Raw genomic sequence first — 25,458 nt, forward strand, 5'->3', positions numbered from 1 at the left:
TCTACTTACCGACATGGTGGTAAATAATTTTCATGTTTTTCATTACATATTTGTTTTTTTTTTTTTTTTTTTTAACAAGAAATATAATTTCATAATAATCGAAATGCATGTGTAATTATTAATTTTATTTACCTACAAATATATGATACAGTAAAATTTTAAAACAACTTTTCCAATTGCACCATTGGATTTCAATATAAAAAATTACTAGGTAGTTAGTTCCTTTTACTTTTGTTCAATTTTCTATTCTTGTTATGAATGAACGTATTTTTTAAATAACTTATATACATTATATATTGAAAAAAACCGACGTAAAAGTATTTCAATGATTATACCGCTACTTACATAACTCGCGTCATATTGTAGGACAGTACTTATCGCATGCCAATGACATCATGACGACCACGTACTGTTACCTAGACAGAAGAACGTGATTTAAATTTTAAAATATTTAGTGCCATAACAAATGCGCCATGCTGATTACCAAATTCACAGTTACTTTAATGTAGCCTGGGGAAAGTTAAAGACCAATAATTTTGAGAATCAAATATTCTGCGCGTGTTTAAAAAATAAGAATATTTTCTCAAAGAGAGAGTTATATTGAAAAGCTTTTGTTATCTTCTCATTACTACACTGTACATATTCAAACAACGTCCACAAATACGCTCTCCCAATTGTTTTAATGAGCTGTCGGCGAACAATCCAATCGGCTTCAGCATTTTGCAATTTTTCATGCTTAACGCATTGTTTCTTTCCCCACCAACCATGCAGGATTTCACTTACATGAGCAGGATTCAGACATATAGCGAACGGTGACACAGCGCTAAAAATAGAGGCCGTGCTCAGGGCCAGGCGATACGATGTAGCCGGTCCTATCCCGTCCACCCCCGTCCCTCAAACGAGTCCCCGGTCCTTCTGCGCCATCTTGTTTATCTGTGGAACGTTGTGGACTTAACGTTTTCTTAAATTGCGATCATTGTAAAAAAAATTAAGTATACAAAAAGCTCCGTAAATATCTTATATTTCTATCTGCACTCCGTGGCAAATTACAACCGGGAAAATCAATGTAGAAGTTATTAGACTTAGCCGAACTGAATATGGACGTCGCACGTAAAAGGTTAACCTAACCCCATAAAACGTGGAGCTATCTGAAATTTAAGACCTTATTCACAAAATTATATTTTTGTCGTGTTTCTTTTATCGTACCATTTTGAATGGTTTTTTACCGCAGAGGTAGAACCAATAATACCATCCAATTTAGATGATGAACTTTCTTGGAAATAATCTTTCCTGTTCCATGTGATTATTTTCATCTACATTATTTTGTAAAAGCAATTTTATTGTTATTTGAATTTAGTAAATAATCGGTTTATTTTCGTTGATATATATTATTAGATATGTTACTTGTTGTTGCTGCTGCTTGCTGTTGTGTCTTCAATCGATAATTTTTATGAAGGCAATATAAAATCATTATTTGTCAACAAATTGAAAGAAAGAAAGAAAGATCATTTATTTGACTCCACAATAATAACAAACACAATTGACACAGAATTCAATAATTAAAATTATTAAAGCAACACAACATGAAACAAAAAAATACAAGTACAATAAATGAAAGAGTAAAATAAAATAAAATGAAGCCGAAAAGTGGAGCCAATGCCAATAAAATGGATGCTAATACTTATCTACTATTAATTAACTACAATGCTTTTTTCGTTATTTTCTACCGTATAACTTATTGATCAAATTATTTATTTGTTCTAGTGCTAATCACGAGTTATCAATTTATAAGGACCATATCCTTATAAATTCACCGATGAATATTAGTTAAGTTAATGAAATACGTGAAAATTTTAATATTATGTCTGAAGTGTTTGCGGTATAGTCATAATGTGCAGAAAGAGAGCACGTAATATAGAGCCTTAGGCTTCAACTGACTATTACGTGCCGTAACTCTTTGTCCCAATTTAACATAAACATTGTAAAAATGTCCTGTCAGAGATCATTATCAAAGCTTAGAGAGAGCATTGGGTTTGTACGATATCTCCTGCGACTTGATTTAAACTATAATTAACTATAAGGTCCACAACACTTTTTATTATATTTTATTGTTTAAAAATTGATGTTTTTTTATCAATAGCACCAGGCTATGCATTTTAAGTTGAATGAAATAAAAACGTATTGTGTTGTAGCGTTTCATCTTTTCAGACTCTACCACACAATAAAACTCAACCAAGATAATTGCATCGAGATAAAAGAATGTCGCGCTGGTTTTTAATTATATTTGCGAATAATTAGAAGTATGTAACTAAATATTTAAGAGTAATTCTATTAAGGATTTTGCTGAGGTTAATAATAATTCATAGAATGTAGTAGTGATTTGCTCTCATTCCTTTTCGTAAAAGTTCTTAAACTCCGATTTTTTGTGTCTATAAATAATTTACTGTGTTAAACAATTAAACAAAACGGTCTAGGATTCTATAAATAACGTGTACTAAAACTGAAGACATAAGTAATTATTTTGAAAACATGAGAGTTATGAAACTTTAATGTGAAAATAAAATTTTATGTTCGAAAAGCTATCGGTTACGGGTTAATGTATCGATATCAAACTACAACCAATAGTTATATATTTATATGTAACTAAAACTAAAACGAACTTGTCTTCAAATATTACGTTCATAATATTAACGACTATTGGCTGCACAGGAAGATGATGTCATGGATTCAACTGGTTTTGCTTAATATTCGACGAGAGTTTTTCAGAACCGAATACATTATGCAGCGACTTTGTTATATGAACATATAGCTTTAAATATCGGCATTTTTTTAACTGATTACATTACGATTTTACGATAACTTTTTAACTTTTTGCATGATTTATTTCACATTCAGATATCTTTGCTTAAGGTTCTAAAAACCGGCTCTGGCGTGTCAGTAGGTGCACTCAAAGGTATCTTTGGTTTGTATAATATACGTATGTTATACGCGGGAAGCGAGTGCATTTCACATTCAATTTAATTCCACTGTCAGAACTCAGAACACATCGGCATCGAAGGCTGACTATTGTAAAGAACAAAGTAACATTCCTGGGCTTTAATTTCAATGAATGCATTCAATTCGTATCGCAACTCTGCAATTCTACCTCCAGCTAAATAAAACGTTATAATTATTTTATTTTTATCTTGCAACTTCATGAGAATATTCAGTTACCTAAGTGGCTGTGGTTCTTTGCTGCTGCAATTAAACATTTTATAATGCAATTTGTTTCTGCGTTATATTTTTGTAGGTGGTAGGTACGTTTTTAAAGTGAAACTTATTTATCGGGGTTGTAAAAAATTTAGTATAACATGTTTTCGTTACGCGTGACATTTTTCCGTTACGCGCCATCTTTTTCTTATCCCTACCTCGCGTGATTCCGACGCATCTCTCTACAGTTGCATATAGTTAATTATTTTTTGAAAAATAAGGTCATAAAGAAGTTTTACTTCTACCGTGTGTACACTAGTACACGCACATATTTTTTTTATACCTTACATATTTTTTTACATATTTTTTACATATTTTTTTTATACCTATATTTTCTGAACTATTTTAAAAATTAATAAAATGTTCTTTTGTTCTTACTTTTATCGATGGATAATGGACTTATAATGAACGTAGATTTGGAGAATTGTAATGGTCCTTTAGTATGCATATACAGTCCCCGTCAAAAAATCTATTGCATAACGTTAGTTTCAACAGATCTACAAACGGATACGGCACGGGGCCACTCTTTCTTGCCCACGCCTACAATGCTCACAGAACATTGCATGTTAGTGCTAAACTTTTAAACAAACTAACTATGGACATAAACTGATAAAGTTATTCCAATACAAATGGTATAGGTTTACAAGGGATGAAAGTTTACCACAATAATATCATGAAATTGAATTTAAATTTATATTTTTGTATATCCTGCGTACAAGTCAGACTTAGATATATAAATAGTTATTTCAGAGTTTAACGTCCATCAATCAATAATTTTGATTAATATTAAATAACTTGTAGATGATGCAACTTTGAATGTAATCGTGTATATTTGAGCTAGAATAGAAAGCAGAAAGTCGTAATTTTTTTCTTCAAATCTTCAATTCTTGGTCTGTTTTCAAAATAATACTCGAGCAAGACTTCAGTTTGTTCAACAAAAGAGGGTGCCAGAGGATTTAAATAATACAAATTCATCTTCGTGATTTTAAAACGATTACTTACTTAACACATGTATTTATTATATACTATAATCTATATATTAGGAGAAGGTGTTTGCTAAAAGCTATGATTGAATCACGAAGATTGTGTCATCCTGCGAGGCCTTTTGGTGATGTCATTCTTTCGCAGTCTTATTTAGTATAAATTTCGCATTTTAATTAATCGAAATACATGTTGTCTGATTAATGATCGAAATTAATTGAGTAAGCATTTTTTTACGTATGTTATTTATTCATATATCACACAGCTATATAAAAAGTCACTTGTCTTTAACAATTACCTATCACAAATAACTTCTAAGTGACAATTCATTTATTCGTGTTAAGGCTGAAATCGCAAGTAATTTCAAGGCTGTCACCCAAGAGACAAAGTAAATTCTGACATCATATTAAAAACAAAGATCGTGTAAAACCCACACGCAATGAGTATATCTACTTAAGTATTCACAACTAGATATATAACTACATTTTTGTGTTCATTGAAATCGAAATTCCATGTAGGTAGGTACCTAAACTATTTAAAAACCAAGTTATCATGGTTAAATTTCATAAGAACTAACAATGAGAAATACTCCTTCGATCTCGTATTAATAAAATGGAAGATTTATAAAAGTGAACAAAGGACAACTTCCAATCACGGCATCTATGATTAATTGATGTCGAGGCTTTAAAGGAAGTTTAATTAGTCAATTACTTAATCAGAGGTGCGTTACCAATCTTTAATTTGGTCTCAGCAATCTCTTTGAAATATGTAGAATAATAGGAAAAATATTTTAGTTGTCATACCAAAAATGAGTCTACCAAAAAAATGCCTATCTTTGAAAAATAATAAATACTTTGACTATAGGTACTAATTATATGATCTTATAATAGTATAATATGTTTACAGGTACCTATCGAAAAATATTACTCATCGGATGTTAATTCTCTTAAAATTTTTATAAAAAGTGCTAAGGATGATATAAAATAATAATTTGGAACTAATAGCTGTTTGATCGCTAGCAGTTTCTGGCATCGGGTTGGACCATTAGGCAAAAAACAAATCAAGACCTATTTTTTTAGAGGTACAAAATTTTTTGAGGCAAATAACGACGTTAAATTAACGATACTCAACAAAGTAAGAGCAAACATTGTGATACTTTTATAAAATATTATCAAATCACATATCACCTACATCTTATGCATGGGAATAACGCGCCAAGGTTTAACTAATTTACACGTTGTTTGCATTAAGTAGATAATTTTAAAATAGAATTCATTCCACTTTAATTGCAATTATTATAGAATAACAGCACCTACTGCTTTAATTCATGACATCAGCAACCTTGACGAAAGTCAGGAAAAAACATCCAGCCGTGGATCATTATGAGGTGGTTAAGTCATCTGAATTATAATTAAATTTATTATAAGTGTAAGAATATAACCAGGATGTTGTGCAAGAATATGAATACTTTGCATTATAGGTAAGTTACATCACTAGCTGTGGGCATCTTACCTGTTCTGTGGAAGATAATATTGTCATGCAACACGCAAACATTGACCGGACAACCTCGACATTGTTCCATTCAATAAACAGGCATAATGATGAAGACGATGGGTACATGCATCCGCCAATTCGGAAGATAGATAATTAGAAACAATAGTTTGCTTTTAAGAATAACGATCACAACTAGTGAACCTTCATTATTAATAATAACATACATAACAACATAGCTGTTTAACAATGAAAAGAAACAAATCAATCGTTAATTCGGGATACTTTCAAATTTTTCAAACATTGCACACTAGGGTGAAAATCCTAGTAATTACAAAAGATTTACTTTGGTAAGACTTATTTTAAGCGGCATTTGATATTCCTTTTCTTAAGATCATCTCAAAACATAAATAATAATAAAAAATCAAATAAAACGTGACCAATAAGTACTTAAAATTATATCTATCTCATGAAAAAATAATCATATTCAAGTACTTATGTATGACCACATTTAATATATTCCTTTAAGTATTAAAATGCAATTGCAAAACTGGTTGCTTATATCATTATAAAAATAATATCGTGAATATTCTTATGCAGATGACACATAATGTGAGCAACATCATGACCTTACTTAGAAACCAGTGGTCAAACAACATTAGACAACGATTCTGAATACGTGGATAATATGTGCTTTGAGGACGATGACATCACTGTCGCGCTGGTGCCCGCGGCGCTAATCTGTTGCCAAGAAGGTTACGCACGTTACAATCGTTATTGTTAACACATTATCGTTAAATTTTACATTGTACTGAAATAGCTACACTGATAAAAAAGCCATTTAGACTCAACTTGCACTTCTTTGATAGTTTCTAAAACACCTTGTAATACATAATAATTATTAACCTAATATACATGTTCAAAACTTTATAAATTTAATATTCGTCAGCTTTACATGTACTAAACTTGAAACGTAGACGCTCTCATTAATTTTCATGCAGCCTGCATCTAGCGGCTTCCTGTTACCTTCATCAGATCTCCTGACCATCATACAAAATTTGTATTAAATATTTTTATTATTCTTGTACAGAGACTGTTAATGTAATGTTTAGAAGTCAAATATCTGCTTGATCATTTTTGATTTTGCATCGAGAAGAAGAATCAGATTACGATCAATTTATTCCAATCATTAAAAATACCGACATAATATTGGAATTCCGAAAGGTCATTTTAAGATGCCAAGGTACAAATATGACAGATATCCTATTAATCTAGTCAAATTCAAATCTATTTGTGACAGAAAATTGTTCCCTGCTTACGTTTCTATATTATAATTTTAGGTTGATTTTCAATACGATGTACCTCATTTACAACAGTATGTCTGGCTACTTTGATGGGAAGTCGTGACCAATGTTCCAACTGTTGACAATTTGTCGACACATCAAAGGATCGTGGCACCAATGCGCCACTACCGTTCACACGATAGCCTCAATGACCCGTTGTGATTGACCGTCGCATCGGGCCCTTAATGTTCATAATAACAATAAATATAATATACATGTATGTATGTATTACTCAGACAGAAATATAATTTAAAATATTGTGTCTTTAGTTGTTTAACATATATCAGAACCTAATATCCTTCGCCTCAGCAAGGCGAAAGACGCGCCTCGTGATTGAAACTTATTTTAATTCATTCATTTTCCTATTTTCTGATTTAATTTAAATAATATTTTTTTCTGTTCTATCTTAAACAACTAAAGACATTATTATTACCTACATTAAACCACCCTAAACAGTGAATTTAGGATAATAGGTAGGTATGTAATTGTTTTAGCAAACCATTCCAAGTAAACGATGTATGTATCCTGACAGATCCTGTGTTATAAATTTCTAAGGATTTTTAAAGTGAAACTTTTATTACATCGTCTCAAACTTTTTGGTCTGTGTAGCGCATTTCGCGTGACGCACGATACGTACGATATTTATCGTACAAATACGATAATTTTTAGTTAAATGTCTATAGTGTGAAAAAAAGTTTCACTTTTACCGTGGTTTCATAAAACCACACAACATTTTTTTTTTTTCATTTTAAATGTATCTAAGAAGATACGCTTTATTGAATAGAGCGGTCAGAACAAATATTTTATCCAAAGGGATAGAGATCAAAATGTGACTAGTCATTATCTTGAGATGTTTGTTATTAATTATGTATCTTGTATCAACGGCAAGATAAAAGGTATCTCGATGAGATCCAATCTTAGAGTCGTTTTTTTTAACTCTGGAATAAGAATCCGAGGGTCCATGCACCTTCTTCATATTGCAAAAGTGTAGGTATTAATAAAAACAAAAATGTTATTATGTACCGCTACAAAGCTCTAAATTTCAATGTCATATAAACAGTTGTGCCTAAAAATAACAGTTGGGTGACGTTATGCTTACCTGCTACGTAGGTTAAGGACCTCTGTGCCTAAAAAATGTTATGGCACAAACAATACAATTACATTTATTACAAGGATAATTAACTTAAAGTGCGATTAATCCTATCATAAGTGCATTTAAAAAGATTGGTGTTGAATACACATATTATTGAAATTACTATCTAATAATTATATTGACAGTATCATTTTTCCGCTGTAACCTGTCTATCTTGTCATTTTTACAGTAGGTACCATATTTATGCGTCTTTATAAAATGTTCCTAATTTCATACAGATCTTACAGCGTCTGTAGTTACTGTGAGAATACATGCATAATAAATAATAACTCTTAATTAATTAACCTATTTCCTCAAACCAGAAATTACAGATATCCTTGAGATAGGAATCTCCGCTAAAAACGCCAGCTACAAATTTAATTTATTCCACGTGAAAAAAACAAATTAAAAGAATACAAAGTAACGCTATTATTGCGCAAGTAGGTTATCTTTGGTGACTTTAAATGGTCATTGTTCTTACAATTCATGGCTCTGTACAGTGTACAGTGTAGGGAGGTCACGATTCTTATTTGGCGGCAACTCTTACCAATCTACGTAATCCATTATAATAAATCTTGATTTATTATTTTAATACAGAAATTATACCTATTATTGACCATGAGGACCGAGAAAATAATTTTATAATCTGTAAAAAACAGTTTACGTTTATGTTTTTTAGTTTTACGTAATTTTTGCTCTTTGTTACAGTAACTGCGGGAATTGCTTAATTTTATATTTTGAGAGATAATAAATTTATATGACTGCAGTTTATCTATTAGTTTATCTATTAATGTGTATGGGATAATCCCATAACTCCTTCACCACCACCGAAAGAGATGGCACTAAAGCGGTGCTTACTTTATGTTTATTTCTGGGGACATTGTTGAATATTAATTTAACATAATTTATAATTTATATATAGGTACATCTTAACTAATAATCAATTGTGAGTGTAAGAATATCTGTGTAAATTATACCTAAGTACTTCGATGAAGTTATGTTTAAATTGAAATGATATTATTTCGTGCCTCGAAAAGACATCAACGACCCTATGCGTCCAGCATTTTATGGGGTCGTTGATATCTTTTATAAGCCGTGGAATAACTGTGGAAGTTTTTTTGGGAACATTCCTTTTATAATCCTCGATATTAATTTCTTAAACCTCTAAAATATTTTTATTACTACTTATTCAAAAAATAAAATACATATAACTATTAGAAACATTAGGAGTACTTTAATTAAAGTAAAAAGACGATTGACCTCCTTAATAATTGAACAATCAATTTAACTGTCATTAAATACTTGTTTGAATTGAATTAAGTTAAAGAATAACGAATAACAACTCGTTAAATGAATCGTCGAACATAACTGAATCATTTTAAGTCATATCTAAATAATTACGGCCATTACACACACACATCGCTTAGGCGACACATGAGCTCTCTTTTATTAACGACATTTTTTCCGAGGTGTTGAATTGGACGATAATTTAATAACTGTACGATCAAATAACAACCCATCTGTAAACAAAACTGGCCATATGATTACTTTACTTACAGGAAACAATAAAAGCGGATAAATATTTTTCATACTCATAAAACTGTATTTCTGAAGTAAAAACTGTGAGGTATATAATACCCACACTGAATTTTTCGCAAATAAGTATTTATGATCTTTTTGTTAAACTTTTTGTACGTAGTATCATCCTTTACACTCGACTATGTTTTTATGTCTAATAGCAATAAGGTATTGTAATTACGCAATATGAATATTTAGCCAGAGGTCAGAGTGCTCAGTGACCGTGGCGGAGAGGGTACAGAGGAGTAAAGAGGAGGGGGACAGATAAATGAAGCACTCTACAGCATATCTCATTGAGAGTACCATTTTCTACAATGATTCGCAGATTGATATATTATTAGTATCTATTATATTTATCAGTTACATTTAAGATTAGTACACAAATCTTAATATATATAAATCTCGTGTCACAATGTTTGTCCTCAATGGACTCCTAAACCACTTAACCGATTATAATAAAATTCGCACACCATGTGCAGTTCGATCCAACTTGAGAGATAGGATAGTTTAAACATGTAGGTACCACGGGCGAAGCCGGGGCGAACCACTAGTTTAAAATAAGAAAATGTAAGGAAATAAAAATACACTGAACTGCAATCTTGCAATCGAAGTTCTTGTAGAATATGTAATTACTTAGAAGCATCTTAGTTCCGTGTACGACTAGAATATTTAATTATTGCTCAAGTAAATTGCTAGATACGTATGAAAATGGACATTGTAACTTTTCGTTTTAAACGAATATAAGATGGCAAGAAGTATAATATAAATTTACCATATTGAAAAACAAACTGAAAACAGTTAAATTAAAATCTATCGCCGTGTTGTCTTAAAAAAGTTCTGACCAGTATAAGAATGAAAGTATAATAAAATGGCAATTCCCACCGGCCACCAGTACCAAAAGATGGAATCGTGACTTTCAAATGTCATTATTTCCAACGCCTGTAATAATACTAATTATAAAAGGTAGCCACAATTTAAGGTCTACCTAACCGCAGGGACCTATTACGGTTATGATATATTTATTATGCGAACGGTCTTGGCTTTCGTGGACGGCCAGGATATGGCTACTTCCGTTCCGGTGCCCGTGAGGTAACTACGAATGTAACGGTCATAGCCAGCTTGGCATATATCTGCAAATTAGCAGAAAAACTATGCTATCTATTGGTTCTACACAGATATACCAGAAGCAAAAGAAGCATTTAAGTCACCTTAAGCCATTTAACATGAAAACATAACTATAAATTGCCCTTATTTTGGCAATGTGGGCGAAAAGGAAGTAAGAGATGTTGCTTGTGTGTATTTATTGATTCAAATATTCAAATTAGCATTTGCAAACAAGCATACCTGTTTATAAAAAATAGCATAGCTAATAATATGCGGAGCCAAGCCGTTGCCCTCGATGTGATACACAGTAGCGAATAATAAACTGCACGCATCGATATAGGTTCATTAATGAATTATTATGGTAGGTATTCTATGCTCTAATGTATAGTTTAAAGATTTCCGTTTCAACTTTTAATTATATTAATAATTCAAAATGTAACATTGTTCTTCTCGTATGGTTATTAGTTAATACTTATTACTTTTTACATACCCATCTACATACCTATAACAATAATTATTGGAATATAACAAGTACCTACATATTAATGATATTTTTACTCGTTATTCACTATTACTATAGTGTCAATATATGTATAGTAACGAAAACAAAATAATCACGACACACTATTCAGACAAAATAATAATAATTATTGGATTTTCATAAGCTATTAAACTTTTAAAGTAGATTAATGAACAAACTATTTCTTTTTTAAGATTTTAGGCTCTGCTATAGGAAGCAATTAAAATTAATTAACATACCTACTTTACTACCAACTTAGTATATTAATAATTTTTTATTTAAATTCTATAATTATGTTCTACATCTTTCATATTGAACAGAGAGGGCCTTGAAACAACATCGTAACAAACAAAGTAGAGATAACTGTGAACACTACTGTTTTCAAATAAAAGTCCATTATATTTTTTTAAGTAGATGTTTATTTTCTCGTCGCAATACAAACTTTGACAACATAAAAAAATATTCTATATCGAATCTGTACTGAGAAAAAATGTGAACCATTAAGAGGGCTACATCGCAGAGCATTATAGAAAAATAAATTCCCTAGAGAATGCAGTGCAATTTGTCCGCAAGAGAAACGGGATCTCGGTGCTGCAGTTAAGGTCAATGTGTGCGTGAAATATTCCATAATACTATGATGATGGCTCTCTTCACAATTTTTTGCCATCGTTGTCTACATTGCAAGGACGACTGGTGCGGAGTGGTAACGTACGAGGTACTTTAAGTACAACAAATGCCTCATTATTTCTAACAAAGATAAAAATACTTTTTACAATTTACAACCACGAGAAAACTTTAAATACCTATATGGTCATGTTTATAGCTGCTCCTCTATCGTAAGAATTTTACATATAGGTATGTATATTTATCATTTATCTTGTGTAAATAAAGATATTTACTATTGATGTACTATCGATATAATAAAAATCTAAAAATTAAATAAATAGAAACAACACGTCTACATGGCACCCTATGAAGTATGATTATTGTAACAATCGATAAGTGAGCATTGTAGTTTTCGCTGATAAAAGATAAAGGGCCGAAAGGGATCATGGTCGTGAGCTCGAGCGCGGCGAAGTAGCACAGGAGGGGTGAGGTGTGGGGGGAGGCTCCGTGGATCCCGCGGATGTTCGGGTTCAATACCCGCAAACGTACCATCGCACAGCCTTTGCTGGGAATCGTATTCGTATAACGTATTTTACGCAGTAAATCACAAGTATAGAATTCTTACTTCAATCGGTAATAAATAAGATTACTTTTGTGAATATAACTTTATAGGTACTAAAACATATAGACAAAAAAAGTTTACAATACTATTCCTGCTTGTTACATTCAGTAAGTTCAAATAATGTACACACGGCAAGGTGGATACTATGATTACAAACTGCTATCGTGGATTAAACAATGGCCAATAAGGAATTTAAAAATTGTCCTATACCTAGTTAGGGACGTAGAAGTAAGACTAACTATTAGTACTAACTACTATTATTATCTATTCTGTGCTATTTGTACTAGGTAGTGAGTTCCTACATTCGAGTCAAATAAGACTTTATTATTTTTATATTGTTGGAAAATTTACATTAGTACTATAAGAAATACTCGTGATTCTTAAAATAATGAAATGTTATACCAGACAATAAAAATATTCAGTGTAGAAGACATGCTAACTCTATAAAATACATCTAGGTATTCATAATTTTGCACATATGTTTAAAAGTCCTAACTAGAAAATATTTTAATGTGTCTCAGTTATATTAGTCACAAAAATGTGAAATTTATGAAAGTCTGAAAATTTGGAGTTACCTAGATAATAATGTACCCAAGACTTTATTAAAGCGATCGCCGGTTGTTTATACAAGTGTAGGTAATATTCAACTGTTTTAATAAGATTTCGAAAAGCGTGAAATATTATGAACAAAGTTACAAAAACAGTTATTTGCTTACAATATATAACCCTTATTTCAATACAACTGGATATACGACAAAAGTTGCTTAATTTTATATAACCTTATTCACCTTATGATGTCTGGTGACCGTATAAAGTTAAAACAATGAGAATATAGCGTAACTACATAGGGTCAGTGTACCACTAGCTGACCAAGCGCCAATACATGACCGAAATTCAAATATACGCGCCAATTAAGAAAATACGGCAGCCCCAGATGATAGTTTATTGTTTTTTCTGTATAGCAACATCATCTATTAAAAGAAACAAACCTTGCTGCCATTGGTCAGAAATATTGACATTTTTTTAACACGAAGATGTCGCCCTGTAAGTAATCACATTTTTTACTAAGAGCTTTTTATCGGGAGTTGATTGGGAAATCTTAATTAATCTTGAATGAAATCGATTACTTTTTATATCTCTTGTTATAGGTATAATGTTGAACCATTCTGTTATAGACTTTCTGCTTCATTTTTGGCATGAACAGTTTTTCATGATTTTTAGCGGCCTGGTTATCTTTTGGAGCAACGAAAACAATTTTTCGCCTATTGTTGACCAGTATGGTCAGCTCTTGGTTCTTTATATTTTGCTAAGAAAGACTTGCTTTGTTTTGTGCTTATACCTAATTTCTTCCTAATTTAACAAACCATATAAGCCGTCTAAGTCCTATTCCAACACCAACAATGCATCTCGAATCAACATCAACTTCAGTCAGCCATTTCCTTGAACCTCCTTCGCCCAAATTTAATTACTAAAAAGCAACAGCAAATAAGCCCAGCTTTTGGCAAACACTGGCAAAACATATGGCCTTCTGATTCTCCGTTAAAAAAGAAGATGACTGAACGCTTGCCCTTTACTACAACTTCCAAGAAATGGCAAGAATACTGGGTGTCGAAGGAAAAAGAGAAAGAAGAAAAGATTGCATGGTACGTAGGTATAGTCATTAAGGATTAATAACAGTATTGTAAGAATGATTTATAACATTAATTAATGAAAAAAACTTCAATTTAAATACAGACTTTTTTTATTTATTAAACAAAACTAATGTTCGAAGAAGGACATTTTGTCAATTTTGAAAATGGTCAACTTTTAGAGTAATGATGGTCAGATATTGGTGATAAGTGGTCGGGTAATGGTATTTTTAGCAGAAGTAACTTTCAGAGTAGTTTTCATAAACCTTGAAAGGTTATCAAATTGCTACTAAGAATAATAATTGCAGTGAATATTCAATTATCTGTGTCCCAAAAATAACATTGAACGTATAACAAATAACCCGTTTTTTATATATAGCTAAATCAACTAGTGGTACATCCACCCTACTGTGCTTTACGCACTGATTTTGTCCAAAGGTTAATAGGAAAATAATTAATAGGTAATATATAATAATAAATATAACTTAGACAACGTATGTTTGAAGCGATACTATTGAATATTTACAAACACATTCCTCCATACACATCCTCGCACATTATATTTGGTATGAAAATATACAGTGTTTCAAATAGAAGACACAAAAGTTTTTATGAACCTCCATTGCGCAATAACCCTGCAAGCGGAGAAAAAGGCAGAAAGTTATATTGCAGATACCCAATATAAGTTTCCGTCATATTCGCAACTTACCGCTTACGGAGATAATGTCAAGTGTCGTTGACGTCCCACCTATTGTTGGGAAACCATTATTTTAAATATTATTTAGTATAGCCCGTGGGCGCCTAAGGTCAGCCTTGCACCCACACGTGCCATATAAGTATCACAGCTTAGCACTAAACAGCGAGTCACGACATTTTTGAAATGACATATCTAACAAAAATAGCATAGAAAAAATAACTCTTAATTTGATATCGATAGAGATTATATCTATCTGTAACGTTTTGTAGTCATAGATCATTTATCTTTTGCAAATACTTCTTGCAACATTCACCTTTACCTAATCCGGCATACGGATTTTAGAACGGCACTAGTGGGCGAGATGTAAGTGAAGGAAAATATGTAATCATTGATGAATTTCAGACTTTTTAAATCTTAACCAAAAATATATGCAAATTTTATAGCAATTGTTGTTTGGTCATTAAGTTACCAGAGTGTAATTATAAAAATTTGTCTGCCTTCTAATCTTAATATTAGGTACCTAAGTATGTTCAACTAGCCAAACATCAAAGTACAAAGTTTTAGACCCTTAGAATTAATAAATAATAGTTAACACCCTAGTTTAAACCATCGATATTCTTTTCTCATATTCAAATTAATTTAAACGCTTAGTCATAAATTAAAATTACCTCCGTTAAAATTTCTAGACAACCATAACACCAAATAAGTAAACCATAAATTCAAAAAAAGGATAATGGCTCCATTAAAATGTCTTTTAAACCCGAAATTGGATTCATAATATAATGTTGATTAGTGTTTATTTATAGCATTTCATATCCGTTTCTGGGACAAAAAAATACTTGCGTCAATACAATCTACATTGCTAATTCTACAGGGCAGGCGCCGGAAAATCGGAAGTCCGACACCAAAAACTTAACTTTCTCTTTCATAAAAAAGTACGAATACCTCCTTATTTTACTTACAGATAAGGTTAATGTTATAAGGTTAACTTACTTATCTTTACTTTAATAATACAAACTATATTTAATTTTTTAAATGGTTGCGTATAGAGATAATCTCGAGAAAAGAAATAAGCTATCTACCTGTCTGAATTGAAAAAAAATGTTTGTCTAGAAAAATCATTTATCGATACACTAGGTACATCTTAAAGTAGGATAGCATGAATAGAAAATTCATAAAATAGGAAGAAATACCTTTGAAGAGCAAACGAAACGGCCGCGGCGTATCACAGCTATTTCTTCATAGATGAAGAACTTAGCCAAACTTAGATGATTTCAATTTTTTTATTGCTTCACAAATCTGATTCTTTTTCACACTTAAATAAATAAAAACATTTTCATTATTTACTTCGAAAAAAAAATTTCTTATCTATATAGGTACTTTGCTAAATACAACGCTGCAAAAAATTATAAAGTGCTTACAAATTATTACTGTTGCAGATGACTTTCCAGTCCAATTCGAGATTCTGAATTAAAAGCAACCTTCTTCACCAGGTAGATTTCATTATCGATACCAAAAGATAAATTTGAACCTAAAAACATAAATCCAGGTCTAATAGTTGAAGTTTGTACTTAGTTATTATATAATAGTAGGTATATTTTTATCGTTGTCATGCTATTTTATTAGGTAAAAGGTAAACTACCTTTTTCCGAGTTTCTCTAAACTATGTCCTAAAAACATGCTAGTAAAGTAAGTTTTGGCAATAGATAGACAGAAATCATACAAAAAAAAATTAAATTGGAGGTAATTAACAATTTTTCATAAATTGTTAATTACCACAAGTTATGAAAAATTGTTAATTACCTCTTTTCACAGCACAAGTTTTTGCATAAATTAATGTTGAGAACATGGGCGTAGCCACGGTGGGGCAGGGTGGGGCGTTTGCCCCACTCTAGCTTTGACCTGGAAGGTAGGTAGATAACTAACCAAATCTAAAAATTGAAGTACCTACTAACTACTAAGCTTAATATCCGTAAGAAAATTCACACTCGATTCTCGAAAGTCGACAGGCGACACAGAAAATGCGACCTTTATAATTAGTATTATTTACCTCTAAATTGACTGACTATAACAACTAACAAGTGTCATACGCCCAGCGACCAAACGGCTGAAGATTTTTGGATCTATTTCGTGGTGTGGTAGGTGAACAACAAGGTGTTTTGAATAAGAATACCTAATTCGAATTACGAATTACACACGAAAAAATGCCTTCGCGAATGCGTTCGCAAATGCCTTTGCGAATGCCATCGCAAATGCCTTCGCGAATGCCTTCGCAAATGTCTTCGCAAATGCCTTCGCGAGTGCCTTCGCGAATGCCTTCGCGAATGCCTTCGCGAATTCCATCGCGAATGCCTTCACAAATGCCTTCGCAAATGCCTTCGCGAGTGCCTTCGCGAATGCCTTCGCGAATGCCTTCGCGAATTCCATCGCGAATGCCTTCACAAATTGCGGCGGTACGGCCGCCGGCATTTGAAGACCTGGATATAACTTTGGGTACATACTTGGTAGGTAGGTACATAAAGTTGCTAGTTACATATTATTTTTTATTGTTGCCCCACCTTGAGCCCATGGCTAGCTACGCCCATGATTGAGAAGGTTATTGTAAAATTAATATTGTAGTTATAGAGCTAGGTAGAGTTCGTTAAATTAAAAGTTCATACCAAAAGTTTTCAATCGACCGCCCCATTTTTATTGGCTCTTCGTTAACTTCTAAGTTCTATCTCGTGAATTCGTGATCATGTGAATCCCTGTGTCCTTTTGCGGGGTATGGGGCAGATGGATTTCATTACCTACATTTCATGAATCAATTTTCTTTAAGCAAGTAGGAATAGGTAGGTTCGCGTTTCTAGTCGTTTTATCAGAGTATTCTCCACAAGACTTCGAACCCATGCCGTAAGGTTTAACCATAATACATAATTTGGGATGAATCAACTTTATTGTGTTTTTATTTTTGTTTTAGAATGTTTATAACTGAGACTACTGAACATACTTACATAATGCATATATAAAGATAATTATGTTAGGAAACTGTTAATATTATAGTGTACGAAATATGGATTGTCAGTTTTAAGATTTTTTAAAGTCCTTTTCACCTAGATGATTCCTGTGACACTTCATTGTGTTCCGAATTACGTATTTTATGTTTAAAAAGCAAAAATAACAGGATTTTTTAAAGATCTGAGTAATTAGGAGTGACATAGCAATCAAATTTCTGACGCCAAAAAAATTGGCACCAAATTGTACAATTAGTACCTACCTACCCGAAAACCGTGCCCGGAAAAGCTTGTGATTCAGCCTGTGACGATTTGGTGACGATATTCGGAACTAAAACCGTCATCTTGAAAAAAACGTTGAAAAACGTCATTAATTAATGACAGATCGTTGAGTGTGTTGCCTAATGGTGTAATAATTTTTCCACTTTTGGTATACTACCTGATACTACCTAAAACAAAAAAATAATGTGTGCGTGTACTAGTGTACACACGTAAGAGCGTATTCATAAAGAAAGCTTGAAACTTATAATCGCTTATCGGCGCTTGTCAACGCTGGTTCGATGTCCGATAAGCGCTTATAAGTTTCAAGCTTTCTTTCTGAATACCCACGCCCTAAGAACTAAGAAGTGAAACTTCTTTATGACCTTTTTTTTTAAAAAAAAACGCGTGGTAGGGATAAGAAAAAGATAGCGCGTAACGGAAAAATGTCACGCGTAACGAAAAAATGTTACACTAAATTTTTTTCCAACCCCGATAAAGAAGTTTCACTTCAAAAAGATTTTTGCGTCGGCAAACCCTTCTTTACACCACCTGACAAGTCAGTATCATACAAACTTCCAAAAGCCAAAAGAAGAAAAAAGTATTACTATAAAGATAGCCATTGCAAAGAAAATTTATAATTCACAATTTTACACGCTGATATTAGTTGTAGTTTTTTTTTTCTCTAGTAAATGGGTTAATGACACTGGGGCTCGTTCCTAAAGTTTATCTGTACGGCATATGTATTTTCAATCTATGGTTAGCTCTATAATCTATATTTTTTGCACTTTACTCAAACATGGCGGGTGATGAAACTGACAGGTTGGTAAATAGTGAGAAGTTGGAAATATTTTTTCAGTTTTTGGGACTTAATTAAATTTATAAAATTTTGTACTCTTTTGTGTGGCTACCTTAATTTTTCGGCAATGATTTCATAAACGTGTAATGGTATTTAACTTTTTAGCGATCTCAAACCATCTAGCGTTGCTATAATAAGGGAAGTTTATGACAGTGAAAATGCTCACATTAAATTTGAATTGGAATTGGAAAGAGCACTGGAGGCTGGAGTCAGTATCATAGTTATTGAACCAGAAGCTCTAGGAGAAGACACAGCGCGATGGATCTATGTTGGGAACCTATTACATAAAGTGTCACTCTACAGTGGAATAGGCAGCATCGCATCAGGTACCTATCTGAATTATTAAGAAACTTGTAAAGACAAGTATTTGTTACTGTACCGTATTCTGGCCTTATATTAAAAGGATCGAATTTAAATCAATTTTATGTAAAATTTAATTGTTTAAATTTGTAAACAAAGGCATTGAAAACAATCAGTAAATCATATAAATTAAGAATTCTAAATATGTATACCTAAATAAATGAATTTGATACTCCACAATAGGATTTATCAAAAGATCTTTACGCTTGGGGTTTGGGCAATGCATGCTTGTGTTTGAATCATCGGGATAATATTATAATGAATATATAGATTTTAAAATCTGTTAAAATCTTCAATTTCTAAATGATGACATTTTATAGTAAGTAGGTATATATGTACTAGGTATAAAATTCTCGTGTTATGGTGTTCGAAGTTAAATTCCTCCGAAATGGCTTGACCAATTCTCATGAGTCTGAGATGCAAACAACATCTATATTACCCATACCCACAGGCAGACAATGTTTATTGGGATATCTAGTAGTAAATAAATTATGTAAACTTTGTATTTGTATTGTTGTAATTAAAGTAACATGATAAATCACTGTGTTAACAAAGAGAAATACACTTTGTTCTCAAATTATTTTAATACAGATTAACTAATGGTGTTACACATGAGATTAAATTACCAATATCCTTTATAGGCAGTGTTTTGTCTAAATGCTTGATGCTTTCCATCCTCATGAAGCTCCTTTGTTATACAGTTTCATTAATTATATCAAAATCATTTATTACAGGTTTAACTTGGAGTTCCTTAGCATGCACACCTTTTGGGATTATATCTGTACTTTGTGCTGGCTGTTACACTTTGTCTTGGCAATGGGATCCTTGTTGTAAGTATCAAGTGGAGAAAAATCGTCACCGCTTATCAACTTTACCAATGTTGAGTGACCTTACATCTGCTACCCCAGTAGTACTTGTACGCACAGATAATAAACAAAAAATTATACTACATAGCACAGTATCTATAGCTGCAGCTGCAATTTGTTTATGGAGACTATATAACACATTTAAATAAAAAATATTTTAATATTGTTAATTAAAGGCTTACATTAAGTTTATTTTAATTGTATGATAGGCAAATAATATGTCTCTAGTGTCATTGTCTCAATCTAGATAATATGTTGTAAAAACTGTATAATATTGTTATTTTTATGGATAAAATATATTATGTATTATGTAGATCTAGATTAATACTGTACAAAAATATATTTTGTTGAAATGTAAAATGCTTTTTAGTGAATTAAAGAGGTTGTTGATTCTTTTGTCATGTTATAGGGTTAGTTGCCAGCTGTAGTAGAACATGTTCTAATAAAAAAAAATTTAATTTATCACATTTTATTTTTTTAAGCCCCATTTATTTAAACTACTTTAACCCGTTTTATCATTACTCTGTATATTTTTAGTTTGTGTCATGTCAATGTTATTTAAACAAAGCAATAAAAATATATTACTTGACATCATCTCATGTTTTAATGGCTCTTTTAGCCATAATCCAGAAGTATAAGGATGGTATGGCATGTCTTAAAAATATTGCTAGTCTTGGCAAGAACTGGCTGACTATTGTTTCATTATCATTATTTATTATCATATCCACAGTCTTCAAAGCAACATATTCTGCCTCAAAACCATTAGCAGTACTTTTGTCCATAACTAAAAAAGAAAAAGAAATTAAGCTTAAATGCTCTCTAAATACTAGTACTAAATAAATTGCTCTTAACAAAACCAATTAAATTTGTTTGAATTACAAAATTCTTAAAAATTTCATCTGTGTTTTGCATTATATTATATTGGATTGAATGCCGGCAACATATTATGTTTAAGTTCTTTTTAAGAAAGACAATTTAATAAAATAAATTTCTCAGATCCTTAATCTGGTTAATTGAACAATATCACTTACCGCCATGTGCATCTCCACTTCCAGTAAGTGCATTTAAGGAAACTGCTGTTTTTACATAGCCTGGACTTAATATAGAAACATTAATATTGTGTTGGTGCATTTCAGCACGTAATGAATCACCAAATGCTTGCACTGCATGCTTGGATGCAGCATATGCTGAACGGTCTGGTATAGCAATGAGTCCTTGAACCGAACTCACAAACACAATGTGACCACTTTTTCTTTCCATCATTTTTGGTAATGCAGCTGAAATTAAAGTATCCACCTTATTCAAGTACCTATGTGAATATTATTAACTTTCCTCTTGCAACACAAGTAACATAACACATTTTTTTTTTATTGATTAAACAATAAGCAGATTGATGGATCATAAGAAATCTTACCTAATGTGAGTCCAACTGCACCAAAGTAATTAATGTCCATAATTTTATGATACACATCCATTTTTGTATAAATAACAGATCCCCTATGGGAAATACCACCATTATTTATCAATATGTCAATTCTTCCACAAACTTCATGAACTTTTCCTATGAAGGGTTCTAACTGAGCCATATCAGCCAAGTCTAATTCAATGACAACAGGTTCTTGCTTTGGACCTACCTGAAATTTAGACAGAGATATAATAGTCTTATTTAGCTAATAATAATATTCTGCTATATAAATTTATAAAGAATAGAAAAAATTCGATCACAAGGCGAGACTCGAACCCGCATCCTTCGCGCCATCCCGCGTGATCGAATTTTTTCTATTCTTTATAAATTTATATTTATAAAGCACTAGTGGTCCGCCCCGGCTTCGCCCATGGTACATATTTCGCAATAAAAGGTAGCCTATGTCCTTTCTCGGGTATCAAAATATCTCCATACCAAATTTCATGCAAATCGGTTCAGTAGTTTAGGCGTGATTAAGTAACAGACAGACGGAAGACAGAGTTACTTTCGCATTTATAATATTAAGTATGGATTTGAATGCCATAAAACCTAAAATATAAATTCAATATTCTGCTATTTCAGTTTTGATTTAAAATGATAATTCATTATAGTATATGAATATACGAAGTTCAAGTATTAATAATAAGTACAAAAGTTAAATACCAATTGGGGAGAGGTTTAGCAAAATTAAAGAAATTTGAATTGAAAATTCTAAGTATTACAAGAAATAAGGGTGTGAATCAATCATTACAAAATATATTCTTCTGTGCCTACCTTATCCATGCAAACAAAACTCATATTTGGCCTTAAAACTTAATAACAATGTAAAAAATTTATAATAAAATCAATAAATATAAACTTACAACTTTATTTGCAATTAAATCCTGTTTAACTCGTTCCAATTCTGATTTTCTCCTTGAAGCTAAAACTACTTTACAGCCATAATTATAAAATGAATGTGCAAGAGCCTCTCCAATGCCAGAGCTAGCTCCAGTTATAACAACAACCTGTAAGATATAATTTTCATAATAAGAAAAGATCAATAATGTTGAGTGACCAAATTAATTAATAAAAAGTACCTTGCCCTGTAATGCAGCTTGTCTTTTTTGTTCTGTAAATCTATTAAATAGACGAAACATGGCAAAACCAACCGACACCGGTATGCCTATGTATTGAATATACCAAGAAAAAGGTCCTGGCGACTTCATTTTATGTATCTATATATACCCAATGAAGTGTGTAGCGAAGGTCAAATGCGCACTTCGAACGTGTATAGAATAAGTAAATGCAATTATAGAGTAAAGTACCTTGTACTTTACACAACAGGACAATTTATATGTATTTACAGTTAATAATATTAAAATGCAGATTAATATTAGATAAAATTGTTAAAATTAGTATTCACAATCTAAGTTATTATATCAAACGTACAAAACAACATAAATTAAAACCGCAATTTGTATAATACAACAAAACAATTCATTAATTTATGCCATACATATGCAATAAAAAAACGAATAACGTTTACAGGCTTTGAAGCTTCGAAAGTTGGAAATCTCAGTTATACATCCTTCCTCTATGGTTGGAAACTTGGAACCATAGACTATATACTTATTAACGGAGACTTGGAACATCAATGAGTTGGGAATGTCATAATATTTGATAATTCATAGGTATGTCAAAATTTTATGTTATAGATCAAAAATGTTTGAAGAAAAAGTAAATTTTATTTATGTTTGTATTATTTTTAAAATAATATTGTAATTTTATTATAATAATTTACTGTTAAAGTGAAACTTTTATTACATCGTCCTAAACTTTTTGGTCTGTGTAGCGCATGTCGCGTGTATCGCGGCTGCCGAGTAGGTATACCTACTCGGCAGCCGACCGACACGCGACATGCGCTACACAAAGCAGTGTTCGGAACCGTTCGAACAGTTTCACTTTTACCGTGGTTTCATAAAACCACACAACATTTTTTTTTTTTATAAATAAAATATATTTCATGGTCTTATACCACAGGAGTCAATGAATAGTACAGCATTTTGGTAGGTGAATCTTATATTTTTTTTAGTATCATTCCTTTAACCCCTCTATCCCAGAAGCTTATATCTAATACCAAGAAGCTTATATCTAATACACTGGAGATTGCACTATGACCATTAACTTGTAACAAGAAAATATGACCTTGAATGACGTCAGTGTTGTTTTTTGTCTCTTTCTGTGGAGTGACCACGCTGGTTTGTATATTGAGGATTTTTCGAAATAGAAAAAACTAAAAATCATGGTCTATAAATTAATATAATAACGACATATATTTTTAACAGTATTTATATTATAATATTACTGGTCATACTTTATAGTTACATACAAATATATAGCATTAACATCCTTTGTAAATAGAGGAAAGTTGTGTTTTGCATCAGATGCTGTTTACCAAATTGTAAGCTACCCAGATCTTCTTTTTAAACGCATTGCTTCGACGGGTCAATTTCAAGCCAAAATCATCAAAGAAAAACTGTTTATAACAGCCTTGCACAAATTTCAGCTAACTTTGCAAAGATTATTTTTCAAAAGATATTTTTTTCTGTGTTGTAATCCTCAGTAATTTTACCCTTGATGGGCACATATATTTCTTCTTATTTTACTTTTTGGAAAGCTGAAATACGTAAAACAAAAAAATATGAGGTAAGTTAAAAAAGTATAAATTACAATGTAAAAACGAACAATCTTATAACTACATGTGAGTGCAATACCGATGTCGTGTGTTGTTTCATTACTAGTAAAAATCTTAAAATGGTGTTCTAAATTTTCTTTCTAACGTCTTTGGTTGAAATACACATACTGAAAATTATTTTTTGTGTGAATTTTTGAAGTAAAACTTCTTTATGCGAGATGAGAGTAAAATTTCAAGGTCGCGTCATGGTAATACCGTCAGCGTCAGACCGTCAGATCATGGAGTATGGCGACGATTTTAGTGTCTTTCACTTTGAATCTTGTCAACGAAGTTTCACTTCTGACACGTGTGACACACGCTCTTTTTTTAAATAAAAGCAAGTGCATTACATGCTTTTTATTTTGGACATTTAAAACAAACTCAAATTGGTTATTCAATTATTATACTTCTAATAAAAGCACTTTTGAATCGTCATAACATATTTTTAACATTTACCATACCACTGATTCGGAAAGCAGTACAAACAGCATTACAAAGTACTATCTGAACGTAGGTATAGGTATATTTTTTGTGTTAGTTTCTGTGTTTTATCAGAATGTACCTAATCAGCCAACTAAAGCACAATATGTACGTAGTATATATCTGTCAACTGTGACTAAAGGGTGTCCTAACAAGAACGCAAGATTTAAATTTGGCGCCATTCGAAGTGTCATTGTTTGACATATCAACAAGTGTAATTTTTTTTTAGTAGAAGATATAAGGTTAGTAAAAATGGAACGCTAAACGAAAGATCAACGCATTCTCATTGCAAAATTTGTTTTACCAAAATAGTGAAAGTTTTGCGGCTACAGTACGCAAATTGCGATCAAAGAAATTGCGATCAGTAAAAAGAGATTAATGGAAAAATTTGCTGAAACTGGGTCTGTTAGTAATGTAAAAACAACAACGCGCTTTCGACCGATCAACCGAAAATATCGCAGCAGTACGTGATGATATCGCTCAAACTCCATCCATCTCAATTCAACACCG

The 25,458-nt window shown here is 31.8% G+C and overlaps 2 protein-coding genes across 3 annotated transcripts; one reads left to right on the plus strand and one right to left on the minus strand.

Annotated features, from left to right (window-relative positions):
* The first annotated feature begins 18,926 nt into the window (after positions 1-18,926).
* On the plus strand, positions 18,927-20,749 carry LOC123691180 (transmembrane protein 11 homolog, mitochondrial). Its single transcript, XM_045635462.1, has 3 exons — positions 18,927-19,024; positions 19,167-19,387; positions 20,156-20,749. Exons 1-3 carry the CDS (start codon positions 19,002-19,004, stop codon positions 20,434-20,436), a joined length of 525 nt encoding a protein of 174 aa, XP_045491418.1. The 5' UTR covers positions 18,927-19,001; the 3' UTR covers positions 20,437-20,749.
* LOC123691179 (dehydrogenase/reductase SDR family protein 7-like) lies at positions 19,916-23,301 on the minus strand. 2 transcript variants are annotated; one of them, XM_045635461.1, is made up of 6 exons: positions 22,832-23,301; positions 22,616-22,759; positions 21,702-21,921; positions 21,319-21,564; positions 20,873-21,071; positions 19,916-20,395 (listed from the first exon to the last, which is right to left on the minus strand). In XM_045635461.1, the coding sequence occupies exons 1-5, from the start codon at positions 22,958-22,960 to the stop codon at positions 20,884-20,886; spliced, it is 927 nt and encodes a 308-aa protein (XP_045491417.1). In that variant the 5' UTR covers positions 22,961-23,301; the 3' UTR covers positions 19,916-20,395; positions 20,873-20,883. The 2 variants fall into 2 exon arrangements, with proteins under 2 accessions (XP_045491417.1, XP_045491416.1); XM_045635460.1 differs by having other exon boundaries at positions 19,916-21,071; positions 22,832-23,300.
* Positions 23,302-25,458: the final 2,157 nt, after the last annotated feature.

This window comes from Colias croceus, chromosome 4, assembly GCF_905220415.1.
Source record: "Colias croceus chromosome 4, ilColCroc2.1".
Lineage (NCBI taxonomy): Eukaryota > Metazoa > Arthropoda > Insecta > Lepidoptera > Pieridae > Colias > Colias croceus.